At 44.0% G+C, this 14,549-nt stretch overlaps 1 protein-coding gene across 4 annotated transcripts in view; it reads right to left on the reverse strand.

The window, feature by feature from the left end:
- The window catches only part of STRA6 (signaling receptor and transporter of retinol STRA6), a 96,824-nt gene continuing 82,275 nt past the window's right edge, over nucleotides 1–14,549 (reverse strand). For all 4 annotated transcript variants that reach the window (XM_056798648.1, XM_007478145.3, XM_016428352.2 and 1 more), the window contains exons 12-18: nucleotides 11,709–11,784; nucleotides 9,568–9,701; nucleotides 6,131–6,248; nucleotides 5,867–5,968; nucleotides 4,073–4,236; nucleotides 3,215–3,364; nucleotides 1–2,622 (exon numbers count right to left, since the gene is read on the reverse strand). In XM_056798648.1, the coding sequence (XP_056654626.1) occupies nucleotides 2,444–2,622; nucleotides 3,215–3,364; nucleotides 4,073–4,236; nucleotides 5,867–5,968; nucleotides 6,131–6,248; nucleotides 9,568–9,701; nucleotides 11,709–11,784 (923 nt within the window). In that variant the 3' untranslated portion in view covers nucleotides 1–2,443. The remainder of the gene's footprint in view (nucleotides 2,623–3,214; nucleotides 3,365–4,072; nucleotides 4,237–5,866; nucleotides 5,969–6,130; nucleotides 6,249–9,567; nucleotides 9,702–11,708; nucleotides 11,785–14,549) is intronic.

Genomic DNA, 14,549 nt, shown 5'->3' on the forward strand with positions numbered 1-14,549 from the left:
TTCATTTGGAGTCATTTATTAAAGGAAACACTGATCTCTTTCATAACATGCAAAGGTAGAAACACTAAAAATATCTGGAGTTCAAGTATATTTCCAGGCCAGGACCAGGTTCTGTAACAGCAAATTGGTCAAAGGTAAAATATGCTTTGAGATGGGAAAATTGCTCCCAGGAGAATCCACTTACCCTCCCTAGTAGTCATGGAAACCAAATGGTCACCAAAAATTCCAACTGGCTCCATGCATGCTCTCCCATGTTGGAAAGTGTTAGCCAGTTTCAAAAAAGGAGGAAGTGGAAGGGGAGAAGGGAAAGAGTGGAAAATGGATTTCAGGGAGGAATCTTGGAGTTGGAAGGGACCCCCAAGGACATCTAGGCCAGTTCACACATGCACAAGAATCTTCTCTACCATATCCAGAAATGATCTAACGGTCTTCACTTGCAGCCTTCCAGTGAGGAGGAACTCCCAAGGCAGATAGCTCCAATTGTTGGGGAGTTTTCCTTCACATCCAGCAGTCATGAACACTGGTCATGTGTAGAGTGAGATGTAGCGCTGAGCTTGCCAAAGACTATGGGAACAGAGCTCCTCTCTATTCCAGGGGCTAGAAGGTGCCTTAGAGGTCTTAAGAAGACTCTGGAGAAAACTAAGAATCCCTTGGAACCCACTTTTTTGGAGGGGGATCCCTAGGAGACAATGAAGACTTAAGAGTAGAGATGTGGTACTATTTTAATATCCCAAACCCTCCAGTTGGCATCCTTTGTCCCCATTTTGACCCATACCAAACCCAACTAGACCCAAATCTACCATAGAGCTTCATTGGTCCCTGGCAAATGTCAGGCTAACTCCAATCAATTGTCTTCTCCTGTGATTAAAGGATTTGAACCCACAGTTCCTTTAAGAATAGAGAGGAAAGCAGTCTGATTGGCTGCATTGAAATTGTGTTCTATATTCCACCATTACAGCATTTGTGTACATGGAGTTCTACAAGGGTCACATAAGGAAATATTTCTTTCTTGTTCTTTGGGGGAGGGGGGATGCAGCAATTGTCTGCTCAGGGATATTGTGGAATGTGGGAGTGATCTTTCTTTATTCCCCCAGACCTACCCAGTTACCCACTAACTGAATGTTGAGGGAGGAATTTGTTAAAGCTGAAAGGATAGCTTTTGGCTTTTCCCTGGAAAGGGAACCAAGCCAAGAATATTCAAGACTTCTTGGGACAAAAATGGGCATTGGAGCTGGAGACCAAGCTAGAGAGGGAGGCAGGAGCCCTAATCCCTAGCAAGGAAGATGGATGCCAAACTAAACATCACTAGGACCTGAATCTCAGACAGCTGGGCTAGGATCCCAGGGATTAGAAGGTAGCTTGTGTGTGGAGGTGGGGAAGGTATCTCAAGAAGTCTTTGACTAAAACTCTAAAAATTAAGCTGCGTTTTTAGAAAGAAGTTTGGGACCATTCAGAACCACTGAGCAGTCATGGGGCTTTCTGGAATAGGAACCTAGAGAAAATCTTTAGATACAAGCTCAGTTCTAGGTGCTTTGAAATGGGCTATGGACATCACTCTCTAAATTTCTGGATACTTAGTAAAGCCAGTGTCTTTTCTCCTTTATTCTGGATGATCAAGAAGACCCCCACTAGAATTCATTTAGAGCTGGACCTCAGAAGGAAAAGAGAAGGTGACTACCCAGAGAGGGAAGTATCCTGGAAAGTGCCTTCAAGACTCAATTCAGGTGTCACCTCCCAAGAGAGATCTTTTGTAACCTCTCTCCTATCCTGATCATCTTGTATTTATCTATATGAAGAGAATAATTACACACACATACACACCCATGTAATCTCTTTGAGAGCAGGTACTGGTGGGTGTGTGTGGAACTCTAGAATCCAACACTAAGTATCTTTTAGTAAGTGATCAATAAATTTATGTTGAATGAATGAACAGATGAATGAGTGAGATGAAAGAATATAGGGAGATGAGCCCTGAAGACTATGGATTTTTGTCTATAGTAATGGTTCCATGGAAGAGAAAATAGGACAGGTCCCAGGGGCAGGATTAGTTTCCCTGGACACTTGAGTCTTGGGGATGGGATTCCTGTGTTCTTTATAGAAGTCATGTGATCTTCTAGGACGCCAAGGATGTCTGTGTTTGCCAGGGATCACAGCAAATTATTTGCCTTCTCTCTCCCCCACCAAAAAGACAACAACAAACAAAAGTTGGTGGAGAATGCATCATCAGCATCCAGGAGCTGCTGTCTGTACAGTCTCTCTGGGTAGGAGACATCCAGAATTCCTCCAGAGAAGATCTTCAAAGCAATAAGTTTGGAAAGAATCCAGGAGGAGGGAGGGAGAGGAAGGAAGGAAAATGTCAGTGAGGTTCCTACCAGGGACCTCCCTGGACAGAGATACATGGAGGCAGTTCCCTCTTCTTTCCCTTCTGGGCTCTGCAGATCCATCATGGATTGGGAGAGCTGGGCTGGCTCCCATTTGCCAGCGGGCCAGAGAGGCTTTTTTTCCGGAAGGTCAGGAGAGATGGATTGCGGATAAGGGTATAAGCCAATCCCCAGCGGATCCGACTTTGTCTGGACCGGGTGGCATTCCTGGCTGAGTTCTTGGTCTGCAGCAAACGGATCCCTAAGAGAGACAGACCCACACAAAACACTGAACAATAATGACTCCCTTCTCCCGTGCCTCCCCTAACTATTCACCTCTTATTTCTCCCAGAACTCCCTGGAGACTAGGATAGTTCTAGGACAGGAACATCCCTCCTTAGAGCAGGAAAGATTGACTCATGGGCACCATAGAGAACTTTTTGTCCCTTATAAAGCCCCAATAACATGGAGGGATATTGAGTAGCTCACATTTTCCAGTGTGTACCTTTGGGATCTGTGCCAGCAGCAAAGGACTGACACAGAACACTTTATTCATTAGGTGAGCTGAAATATGAAAGAGGAGGGGGTCTCCCTCCTGCTCTGTCAGAGCTCACCATCTGTGGACCTAACCAGGCAGTCAGGGCCAGAGGAAGGAAGGAGAAAAAATCTGCAGCCAGAAACAGGCTTTTCACAGTGCCCTTCCAAAGATGCGCTCAGTTGGCAGCCTGCGGGGACAACCCAGGAGGAAGAAGGCCAAGGAGGAAGCCCTGGGATAGAGGGAGGCAGGAAACAGCGAGGAAACCCTCATCCATCTCCCAAACTCAGGAAAGAGAGGCCAGCAAGCTGCATCTCACCTTCTTCTACATCACTGGGTCTGAGACCAGCTTGGGCTCCTGCCAGTCTCTGGGAGCCAGGTAATTGCAGGAGCAGGAAACAAAAGGCTCTCATTGCCGGATGTGACTGGCTGACCTCCATCTTCAAGTAATAGCAGTACGTGCGATAGCCTGAGGGAGGAAAGAAAGCGAAGGAGATGAAAACTCTCAGGGAGCACATACGTGGGCTGGCTCACATGCAAACACTCTGTGTTCTTATACAGGCTGGCTCCACACATCCAGCATCTGTAGACCAGGCCCCCTTCAGTCCACTGGGGTAGCCTTCCAGGGGGTCTTCCTTCCTCCAGTCCATTCTCTGACCACGCTACACTCCTGCTCTAAAAACTTTATTGGCTCCCTATTGCTGTTGTCTAATCATCTCTGACTCCTCATGACCCCATTTAGGATTTTTTCTTGGCAGGGGTGGTTAGCCATGTCCTTCTCCAGTTCATCTTGGGCAAGCAGGGTTAAGCAGCATGTCCAGGATCACACAGCAAGGAAGTATCTGAGACTAAATTTGAACTTGGGTCTTCCGAATTCTAGACCCTGTACTCTAATCACTGTGCAACCCAGCTGCTCTTGTCTCCCTAGTGCTTCCAAACTAACATGCAAACCCTGGAACTACAAGTCTTTTACAGATGGGCTCTGCATAGCTCTCTTTCACCCAAGAAGCCTGGATGCCCAGCTTGCATCTGGTTAAGGCTTGGTTCTCTTGCTCTATATGCAGCCTACCTTCCCCTGATGTCTATTATGCCCCCATCCAACCTCCTCTGGCAGGATCAACCTCCACCCCACTGGAGGGGCCAGTAGCCTCAGAGTCACCCCCAGGGCTGCCCCTACCTGGGTCCAAAGTCTCCACACCACGGGGGAGCAAGCTGAGGTCCAGCTGGCAGAAGTGGATGATGTTAAACAGGGCAGAGATCAGCATCCGGCAGAAACCCACCATGATACCCACCAGCACATTAATGGGGAAGAGCAGGAAAGTGACAGCATACAGAGATTTCCTGGAGGGGAGAAAGCACAGGAGCGAGGCTGGGCACAGGCAGAGGAATGTGTCTCTATAGGCATACATTCTATATGGTATTCATTCTATGCCAGCTCCCCCCTCCCAGAATCCTAGAGGGCTCCAGCTGCCCCAGCAGAAAAGGAGTATTTAAAAACTTCCTCTTAACTACCGTAGAAGGGGGTGAGCTACCTGCTCTCGCTGGAATAAAGGAATCTGGGGGAAACGATGCTGAACTCAAAAGAGAAGAAGCTTTCGTGGGGGGATTTCGGAGCCACGAATGGCAAGTTGAAGAGATATTTCTGGATGAGCAGGACTGCCATCCCTGGGTATCATAGGGGCAGGCACCCATTCTAGCAACAAATAGAGACCCTCCTGCCTCAGTCTTGGCTCTCTAAGACAGCAGAGAAATGAGAAAAGGAGAGAGAGCAAAGCTTGGAACAGGAGTCGGGAGACCCAGATTCTAGAGATGAGTTTCCCATTAACTCACTGTGCACACAGGGTCCACCATCCCATCTAAACTCCTCAGCCACTTAACTTCTTTGGCCTCAGTTTCCCTATCTGTAAAATTAGAATAATTATGCCTACCCTCCTACCACCCTGGATTAACCACCATAATCTGAGCACTACAAGAGTCTTTGGGGATCATCTATTTGTCCCTCTCATTTGTGGCATTTGAGATGTGGCCCAGAAAAGAGAAATGACTGATTTAAGATCTCACAGTAAGTAGCAGGATTAGCACAAGAATCCAGGACTTATTCAGTATACTTTTCCCTATCCATTCAATAACAGATGTGAAAACCCATGGTAAAACTTTAGAGTGTGATTCAAAAAGAAGAAATAATTATGATTTTTATTATCCAAAGAATGGAAAAGACAAGAAAAGGCAGAGAAAAGGGGGGAGAGAGGAGGAGGAAAGGTTTTGTAAAAGAGAGACACAGGGACCAAAGAAGAGAGAGACCAAAGAAGAAAAGAGAGGGGGGACCAAAAGGACTGGACTGAGAGAATGGGATAGAGAGAAGGAGGAATTGAGGGAAGGGGAAGGACGCAGAGAGGACAGCTGCTTTGGTTTTATCTGATAGCATTTCTGGCTTGTTGTTTTTTACTTGTCTGATGCCTAATCAATTTTGTTCTGACTTCTCGTTTTCTTTCTATATGTGTCCCCTTTTTAGATGTTTCTTCTATATATGGATTGTTGAAATGGATAGAGGAAGAGATAGAGGGGCAAAGATAGAGGGAGAGATGGAGGAAAGATAGAGGGAGGGACAGATAAAGAGATTGGATCAGAGAGAGGAGAGAGGACAGATAAATCAAGGGAGGAATAGAGAGGGAAAGACAGAAAGGAAGGGGAAGGCAGAGACAGTAAGGGAGACATATGTGACTTCTCGTTTTCTTTCTGTGTCTCCTTTTTAGATGTTTCTTCAATATATGGATTGTTGAAACGGATAGAGGAAGAGATAGAGGGGCAAAGATAGAGGGAGAGATGGAGGAAAGATAGAGGGAGGGACAGATAAAGAGATTGGATCAGAGAGAGGAGAGAGGACAGATAAATTAAGGGAGGAATAGAGAGGGAAAGACAGAAAGGAAGGAGAAGGCAGAGACAGTAAGGGAGACAAATGTGGCCTCCTTACCTGTTGGTCAGCTCTTGCTGGCCTTGGTGGTTCTCTAGGAAGGCCCAATGAGCAGTGAGGTTCTGCAGGATCACAGCCAGGATCAGTGTGAGGCAGAAGGGCCTATGTGGAAAGTAGTCACCATGATCAGGAGAAGACCAGGGTCAAGGTGTCACCAAGGGCCATCTCGGGGCCACAGCAGGGGAGACCGAGCCAAAAACCAGCAGAAGACCTGGCCCCCAGAGTCCCCAGGCAGGGCCAGCCCAGCCCAGCCTGCTCACTCACCATGTGTTCTCCAGCATATAGAAGAGTAGAAGGTTCCTGCCATAGAGAATGGGGATGACGACCAGAAAGGTGAAAAGCACGAAGCCAAGGAAGAAGATGATCTGCTGGAGAAAGAGCCCTGCAGAGTGGCAGAAGGGTCATTGTCAGACAAGCTGGGACCATGGAGAGGAAAGGGGAGAGAATGGCCAGGCTGGGACCCTGGAGGCCCATCAGGCTGAGCTTTGCTCTGGGCTCCTGGCAGGTGCCGTGGCAAGGAGGGAGACCCAAGTGAGGCCAGCCCTGGCTCTAGGGCTGCTGCTGCTTCCCTCAGTGACCCTGGACAAGGGGCGTCCTCTCTCTGCTTCACCCCAGTCTCAATGCTATCGGCCAACCCATTTGGGCTTCCCAAAGAAGCAGCAGCCATCTGCAGGGATAATTATTGGTGATCTTCATAGAGGCAGAGTATGAGAGCACTTTAGACATTCAGGCTCCCATTGAAAGGTTATTGAAGGGAGATTCCTTTTAAAAGGTGAGGATATTATATCAGATACACAAATACACTCTACGCATGCATACAAACACGTTGAAAATAAGATCCATTTAAACAGGCAAATATCTATCTATAGCAAAACATCTTAAATGGGATACCTTTTATAAGGGGAGATATTATATGCTCACATATAAATATACTTAAAATAAGGTCTCTTTTAAAAGGTGAGTATACACAATTTAAATTGCAATCTTTAGTATATTACAGGGTACAGCTGGGTGGCTCAGTGGATTGAGAGCCAAGGCTAGAGATGGGAGGTTCTGGGTTCAAATCTGACCTCAGACACTTCCCAGCTGTGTGACCCTGGGCAAGTCACTTGACCCCCATTGCCTAACCCTTACCACTCTTCTGCCTTAGAACCAGTATTGACTCTAAGGCAGAAGGTAAGGGTTTTTATAAATATATTATGTGTGTATATATATATATATGTACATATATATTTAAAATGGGATTTCTTTTAAAAGATTAATATGTCATATACATAAATAAATATATTTTAAATGAGATCTCTTTAAAAAAGCTATATATATTTTAAATAATATCCCTTTTTTAAAAAAAAGAGTATTATATTACATATACAAAGATATTTAAAATACAATCTCCTGGGGGCAGCTGGGTAGTTCAGTGGATTGAGAGCCAGAGATGGGAGGTCGTAGGTTCAGATATGGCCTCAGACACTTCCCAGCTGTGTGACCCTGGGCAAGTCACTTGACCCCATTGCCTAGCCCTTACCGCTCTTCTGCCTTGGAGTTACCCTGAGTAGGGTGAATTACAGTATTGACTCCAAAACAGAAGGTAAGGGTTTAAAAAAATGACTTTGCATTATCCTTATCTACCTCAATATAGGTTTTATTCCTACAAACAGCCCCCAGGAGAATGAAAACTCTGAGGGTAGTGGATTATAATAAAATAAAATACAATCTCCTTTAAAAGGTAAGCATATAAATAATTAAAATGAGATCCTTTAAAAAGATGAGTATATTATATAAAATCTAAATATAATGTTATATATTATATTTATTATATAGACATATACTACATTTAGATTTCATATAATATACTCATCTTTAGATAATATACTCATCTTTTTTAAAGGATTTCTCTCTATGTAATATAAATAAAATCTAAGTAGGTTTTAAAGGGATTAGATTTTATTACATCAACAAAGATATTTAAAATGGAATTTTAAAAGGTAAATATATTATCTATTTCTATATGAAATAGATTTAAAATGAAATCCCTTTAAGGAGTGTGTGGGTCTCTGTCTCAATGTACATATACATATGCAGAAATTTCTCAGGAACTTGCTTCTGGGAAAACTGTGATAATGTGTGTAAGGGTGGGACTGGAGCATGTGGAGACACCCTGTTGCTGGTTGGGGCTGGCTGAACTGTGTGGTCAAGAGGAGCTTGCTTCTAATTGACTATGGAGCTGGAACTTGTACCAGTCCTATCAGCCCCAGAGACTTCCTATTTTGCCTCAGTTGCTCCTGGGGAATCTGGGAGCCTCTTTTGCTGCCAGCAGGTAGTGAGAGCCCCTTAGAGCCTTTTCCTCTCCACTGTCACATGAGCCCTAGTAAGAGGCTTTGGTTCTTGATCTTTTCCTTTCTTCTTTGTTCTAGAAGGGAGAAGCACAGTTGAGTGAGTTGAGAAGGTCATTAGGAAGAGCCTTGAACAATGCAGAGCCTGAGTTACAGGATGAGTGTGGCCATCAACCCAACAATGATGCCTTGAACACAGGCTGCAGAAGCTGAGCTGCGCACTGATGGGGAAGTCATGCCACATCTGGACATAGACTTGGAGAGACTGATGCAGTAGAGGATCTGAACCAAGTCGTGAACTTGATCCTCCAGATATGAAGTAATAGATGACCTAGAGATGTTGGAGGGGCTGCTTCTATGTCTGTTCTTATACCTTTGGTAAAAACGAATGGATTTTAAGTGGTTTAATGGCAGGAGGGAAAGCAAGGGGGGTTAAGACTATGACAATGGGGCTTAAGTGTCTTGCCCAAGGTCAAACAGTTAGGAAGTCGCTGAGACCATATTTGAACCCAGGACCTTTTGCCCTGTCCACCTAGTTGTCCCAGCCTCTACTTTTCTGCAAAATATAGAGTTGCCTGGAGCCCCCAGAGCTTACACAACTTTCTTAGGACCACACAATCCATCTAGGTCAATGACATAATCTCCTCCAATTGTACAACATTACCTCCACTGGTAAAAGCGCCATTGCAGGCAGCCCTTAGGTTTCATACAAGCCAAACTGTATGGCATAGTGGGCAGTGGATGGAATACAACCTACATTGTAGATATCTCTCTCTCCTGGACCTGCCACATCCACTAAATCCCAGGACCAGATGGGCCCCCTTCCAAGCTAAGGCATACCTGTGGAACACCTTCCCAACATTCCTATCTCTCCTTCTTGCCAAACATCACCCCTTTCACCTGAAATTCTTTCTCCCTCCCTTCCACCCAGCCCTGGTCCCTCCTCCTTCAGGAAGTCTTCCCTGATCAATCTTCCCTAGCTCTGACATTCAGTAGCCCTTATTCTCTTTAGTTCTCATTTGGCACACTGCCTCACTGGGTAAGTTTTTCTAATCTTCCATGTCTAATCTTCAGTCCAGATTCAAGAAACAAGGAAAGTCTTCTCCCCCTGTCACCCCCACAGTATAGTTAAACACTGAACTAGCCACATGAGGGAAAGAAGAAAAGTTATCTGCTATCTGGGCCTGACTTACCTTTCCAACCTCCCCTCCCACCACATATGCACTCTCCATTATAGTCAGACTGATATCCTAACTGGAGAGTAAAGGTTTGTTGATAGACCCTCTAATGAGCCCCTCTCCCATTCTCCTCTTCTAGAGAGAGAACTCAGTGATGTTTGAAGTCCTGGAGAGGAATCAGGAGGCTCACCGAGGCAGATGAAAGCTGTTTGGTAGCCTGAAAAGCTCATCCAGCAAAAGATGGCTGTAGCTCCCACACCTGGCTTCTGGGGCTGGGGGCCTCCATCCAGAGTGGCACCACAGTGCCAAGCTCTCAGGTTATTTCTGTTGGGAGAGAGATTGGTGATCTGCAGGGGGCAGAGAAAGGGGATCAGGAGGACCTCAATCCCCACCCCAGCCCCCCAAACACACACTATTTGGCTGACAATAAGAAGAGAAGATTGTTGTCTCTGAATTCTGAGTTCTGCTGAGCTCCCAAACACCCTTTTACCCTGTCCCCCAGGAAACCACTGGTCCAGGCTCCCCAAAGAAGCCTCTGTGAATACCAATCAGTTACTCTCATAGAGCGCTTTAATCTTCACAAATTGTTTTTCTCCCAATAGGGTTGTGAGGGAGGCAGTAGCAGGAGCAATGTCAAACATTTATACAGTGCTTTAAGGTTTACAAAGAGTTTTACAGATGTTGAGTCAAGACAGCACACGTTCGCTAAGCGCCCAATATCTGCCAGGTGTTGTGTCTAGGGAGATAAAGAGAGGGAAAAACCAGCCCCTGCCCTCCAGGAGCTCACAGTTCATGGAGGGAGACAACAAGCAAATGATACTATAGGGACAAGATACAGGCAGGAAAGATGGGAAATAATTGATGGAGAAAAGGTGCTAGCATTGAGGTGATCAGGAGAGGCTTCTTGTGGAAGGAAATTCTTAAAAAGACAAATTCACTTAGGTGAGAAGGAAGGAAAATCTGTGGGGGGGACCTCAGGGCATGGAGCCCCCGCTGGAGAGTTCAGGTCACTGGCGATGGGGCAGTCAAGGGAAGAACTCACCTAGGTTATCCTTTCCAGGGAAGGAAACTCTCCATTTGGTAGCTTTCTATTTTTAACCAATTAGTCTAGCAAACTATTACTGAATTTGGCTGTTTCTCTAAATTTCAATAGCTTGATATGAAGTGCCAATTGCCTCTTTTCGGCTACAATTTTGGCCCTGGACAGAGGTTAGAGGGATGAGGCTAAGGAGTGGCCGGAGACCCAGGTCAGACCCTGTTGGACAGTATCTCCAAGATGTTAACTAAAATTGGCTTGTTTTCCACAATTCCAATTAAGTCTCCTGCCTCAGTGTTTTCTCCTGTAATCCATCGTATACGAGCCAACAGATTAATCTTCCTAAGATATGCAGAGCTGTCACCATGACATTCTCTTTTCTGAAGTCCAAATCATGTCTCCATTCCTTAGTCTGACATTCAAGGCTCTGCTATCTGGGCCTGACTTACCTTTCCAACCTCCCCTCCCACCACATATGCACTCTCTATTACAGTCAGACTGATATCCTAACTGGAGAGTAATAATTAGTTAGCAGCAGAGGTACCTGGAACAAGTAAGAGGGAAATTCACCATTAAATAATCTTTAAAAATTATGATATGGAATTACTACAAGATGTGACTCAACTAAACTCAATTGAGAGGGAAGGGACATCAGTTATAACAGAATACATGCTGTTGATTGAGAACAATACATTTCCATGCCGTAGGAAAAAGTCCCTGTTGTTCCATCCTAGGTACAGGTACTGGTCTGACTCAATGATCCTTCCACATGCTATGTGTTTAATTATCTCTATACATTTTGCTCATTCTATTCTCCTCCCTTTCCTGCCCTTCAAATTCTTATCTTTTGACACTCTCTGTATATCTAAAGCCTTCCCCAAATTCACCAGACTTCCTTTTCTAAGTCCTCCTCCTTCCTTTCATCCTAAATGCCACCCTCAGTGATTATTTCCAATTTATCTTGTCTTTTACCTTTTTAGGCCCCTGCTTTTATCAGCATTGTAGGAATATAGATGAAGAATTGGAAGGTAACTTAGACATCATCTAGTTCAACATTTTCATTTTACAGCTGAAGAAAATGATTTAAGTGGCTTGTCTGAGGTTACACAGGGTATAAATGGTAGAGATTCACACTCCAGTCCTACGGCTCCAAGTCCAGTGCTTTTCCCACTGTCCAACACCTTCCTCTGGGCTCTCAAGAGGTCAAGAAGTTTATACAATTTATGGCCTTGGACCAGCTCCATGGACCAATTAAGAACCTACACTTCCCTCTCTCTACTCCACATCAAACTCACCTGTGAGTCACCAGTGACCTTGTCAGCATGAGGAAAGTGAGCGAGCAGGACAGGACCAGAGCGGAGACATAGCACACTGAAAAGAGAATGGGCCTGAAGGTCAGAGACCAGAACCAAAAAGGATAGGACCACCACCCACTGAGCTACGGTTTCTCACCAGTAGGAACAGCTACCATATGCTCAACGTCCCTTGTTCAAGGATGACCATTTTCAAGACACACCATCAAACATGGACCCAGTTTGTGGATTATACATAGTGAAATGCCCAATCCTAGCCTGGGTCCTGCATCCCAGCATGCTCCTCCTGGCTATCCATTGGCTTACTTTCAAATAAAACCAATCAGGGGATGTACACTCTAAATGCTCACTCTAGTGCAAATACTAATAATATGGAAATAGGTCTGGATCAATGACATATGTAAAATCCAGTGGAATTGCTCATTGGCTATGGGGAGGGGGGAGGGAGGAAGAAGAGGAAGGAAAGAACATGAATCATGTAACCATGGAAAAATATTCTAAATTAATTAATTAAATAAAACTTTTTCAAATTAAAAAAATAACACCAAGCCAATATAATGTCAAGCTGAATCAAACAACTTAGAAAGATGCTACAAAAAAACAACCCCCCTTCACCCCCAATTAAATAAAAACCTTACAGGATATTTTTTCCCACTCAAACATATAGAACTATGTCACTGCTCTTACTATTTAAGGATGGGCGGTTCTCTTGCATAGACTACATTCTCTAGAATACAATGATGGTCCAGCATCTATATTACTTACACGTCATATTTATTTCATCCTCTATTAATTTTATGGCTCATGCCAGTGTTGAGGTGACCTTGGTTCTCAGATGCCTAACCAGCACCAAGAGACAGGGCAGGACAGAGAGGAACTCACCTGGGACAGGTGCTTACAAAACGAGAAAGGCTCCAAGAGTGGGCTGTGGGGATAGATCATATATCTGCCATTGGAGGGCCCATCCACCCAACTTTGGAGAGACTTTTCCTCATTGGTATAGGTGCAGGGTGAGAGCATATGCTCAGTATCTCCAAGAACATCAATTTAAGTTCAAAGGGGCCACCATCTGTATCAGAGGAAGGAGTGCCCCTGCCAGGGAAGTCAGAGCATGTTGAAATATTTCAACCTGTGTTTCTGAGAAAGAGAAGAAGGGACAGAGAGAGGGAATGAGAAGAACAGAGAAGGAAAGGAAAGAGAAAGAAGATGGAGGAAAGGAAAGTGGGGGCCTAGAGAAGGAGAGATGATGGCTAAAGATGAAACACTGGCTAATATTTTCAATAAGAGATTTTTTCAGGTTTATGGTCAGTTGTTCACTTAAGTACCTATGCTTTAAGTATAGATGGGAAATATTAGCTAAAAATGTACCTTTTTTCAAATAAAAACTGTAATTCAAACAACTAGTGAAAATTCAAATGTCAAATATCTTATTCTAAATCAAATAGCAAACAACACACCTGTGATCTTTGCCACAAAGGAAGACTGAAACTGGTGGATTTCTTGAGCTCTGGAGTTCTAAGCTTCAGTAGGACTAAAGGCGATTGAGGTCTTCACTAAGTCTGGCACCAACAAGGAGTCTTCTGACTGAGATTGGACCTGAAGGAGCCCTTATCGGCCCATGAGCTTCATTCCATCAGTTCCATTCATACCACATAGGGTGGTATGCTAGGCAACTCTTTGCCTCCTTCCTACATTTCCCTCTCTTTACTATCACTACTTTGATTACAATAAATTATTAAAGCTACTAATGGCCTCGTCATTTAACTTCCAAATATTACAGGAGGAACCAGACTGCATAAAGAGAGTGGATCAGTACTAGTTGAAAAAATGGAGCAGATCAAAGTCCTAAGATGATCAGCAGTGGGGCTGGCCCAGTGAATGGCCACTTCACTTCAGCCTTGGATAGGGAACTGGAGCCTCAAATCTATATTTGTATCTACAGCTCTCTCAAATATGTATCTCTATATGGATCCAATCTACTTCTCTTTCTAGCTATATGTACTTAAATCAATAAATATGAATTTATATCTATATGTATCTAAATTGATTTATATTTATATGTATCGACATCCGTCGATACATATCTATCTTATATGTATCTAGATTTATATTTATACGTATTTACATCTGTGTACAATAACTATATTCACACATTATCTCTATATATCTAAATGTATTTATATCTATTGTATCTTATACTTTTGTATCTAGTCTATATGTATCCATACCTATGTATTTCTTATATGTACCTATATGTGTCTATAACTACATATGTGTAATTGCCTATATCCACATCCACAGACACGGATATATCTATATATATTTATTAAACATTTATTAAACACAATAATAGTTACTACTACATTACAAGACAAGTCAACATAAACTAGTGGCCAGAGAAAAGCTTCCAAACCAGGAAGACTTGAGCTAAGATCCATCTCGGAAACATACCAGCGACCAACCATAAGCTACTCTCTTAAGACCACAGGTGTCAGAGATGATGTCAGCCTCCACGGCTCCAGGAAATGTCCTCACCTTAGCATTCCCTTTGTCAATGAAAACACAGGTCCACTTTTTATCCTCTACAAAACCCTGTTGTAGGTGCTACATGGGACTCAAAGGGCGGTCAACTACAGCCTCTGCCCTTTAGAAGTTTCATCTAATGAGGGATATAAGGCTCACGTGTGAGAAATTATCATTAGCAATTCCAGGCTGAGCATGCTAAATGCCAAATGACTGAGCCAGACAATAAATTTTATAAAGAAAAATAAGTATCTTTAGGGTCCCTTGAGGGCTGTCTGGCTGACCCTAGGCTTATGGCCT

The sequence above is a fragment of the Monodelphis domestica genome, chromosome 1, assembly GCF_027887165.1.
Source record: "Monodelphis domestica isolate mMonDom1 chromosome 1, mMonDom1.pri, whole genome shotgun sequence".
NCBI lineage: Eukaryota > Metazoa > Chordata > Mammalia > Didelphimorphia > Didelphidae > Monodelphis > Monodelphis domestica.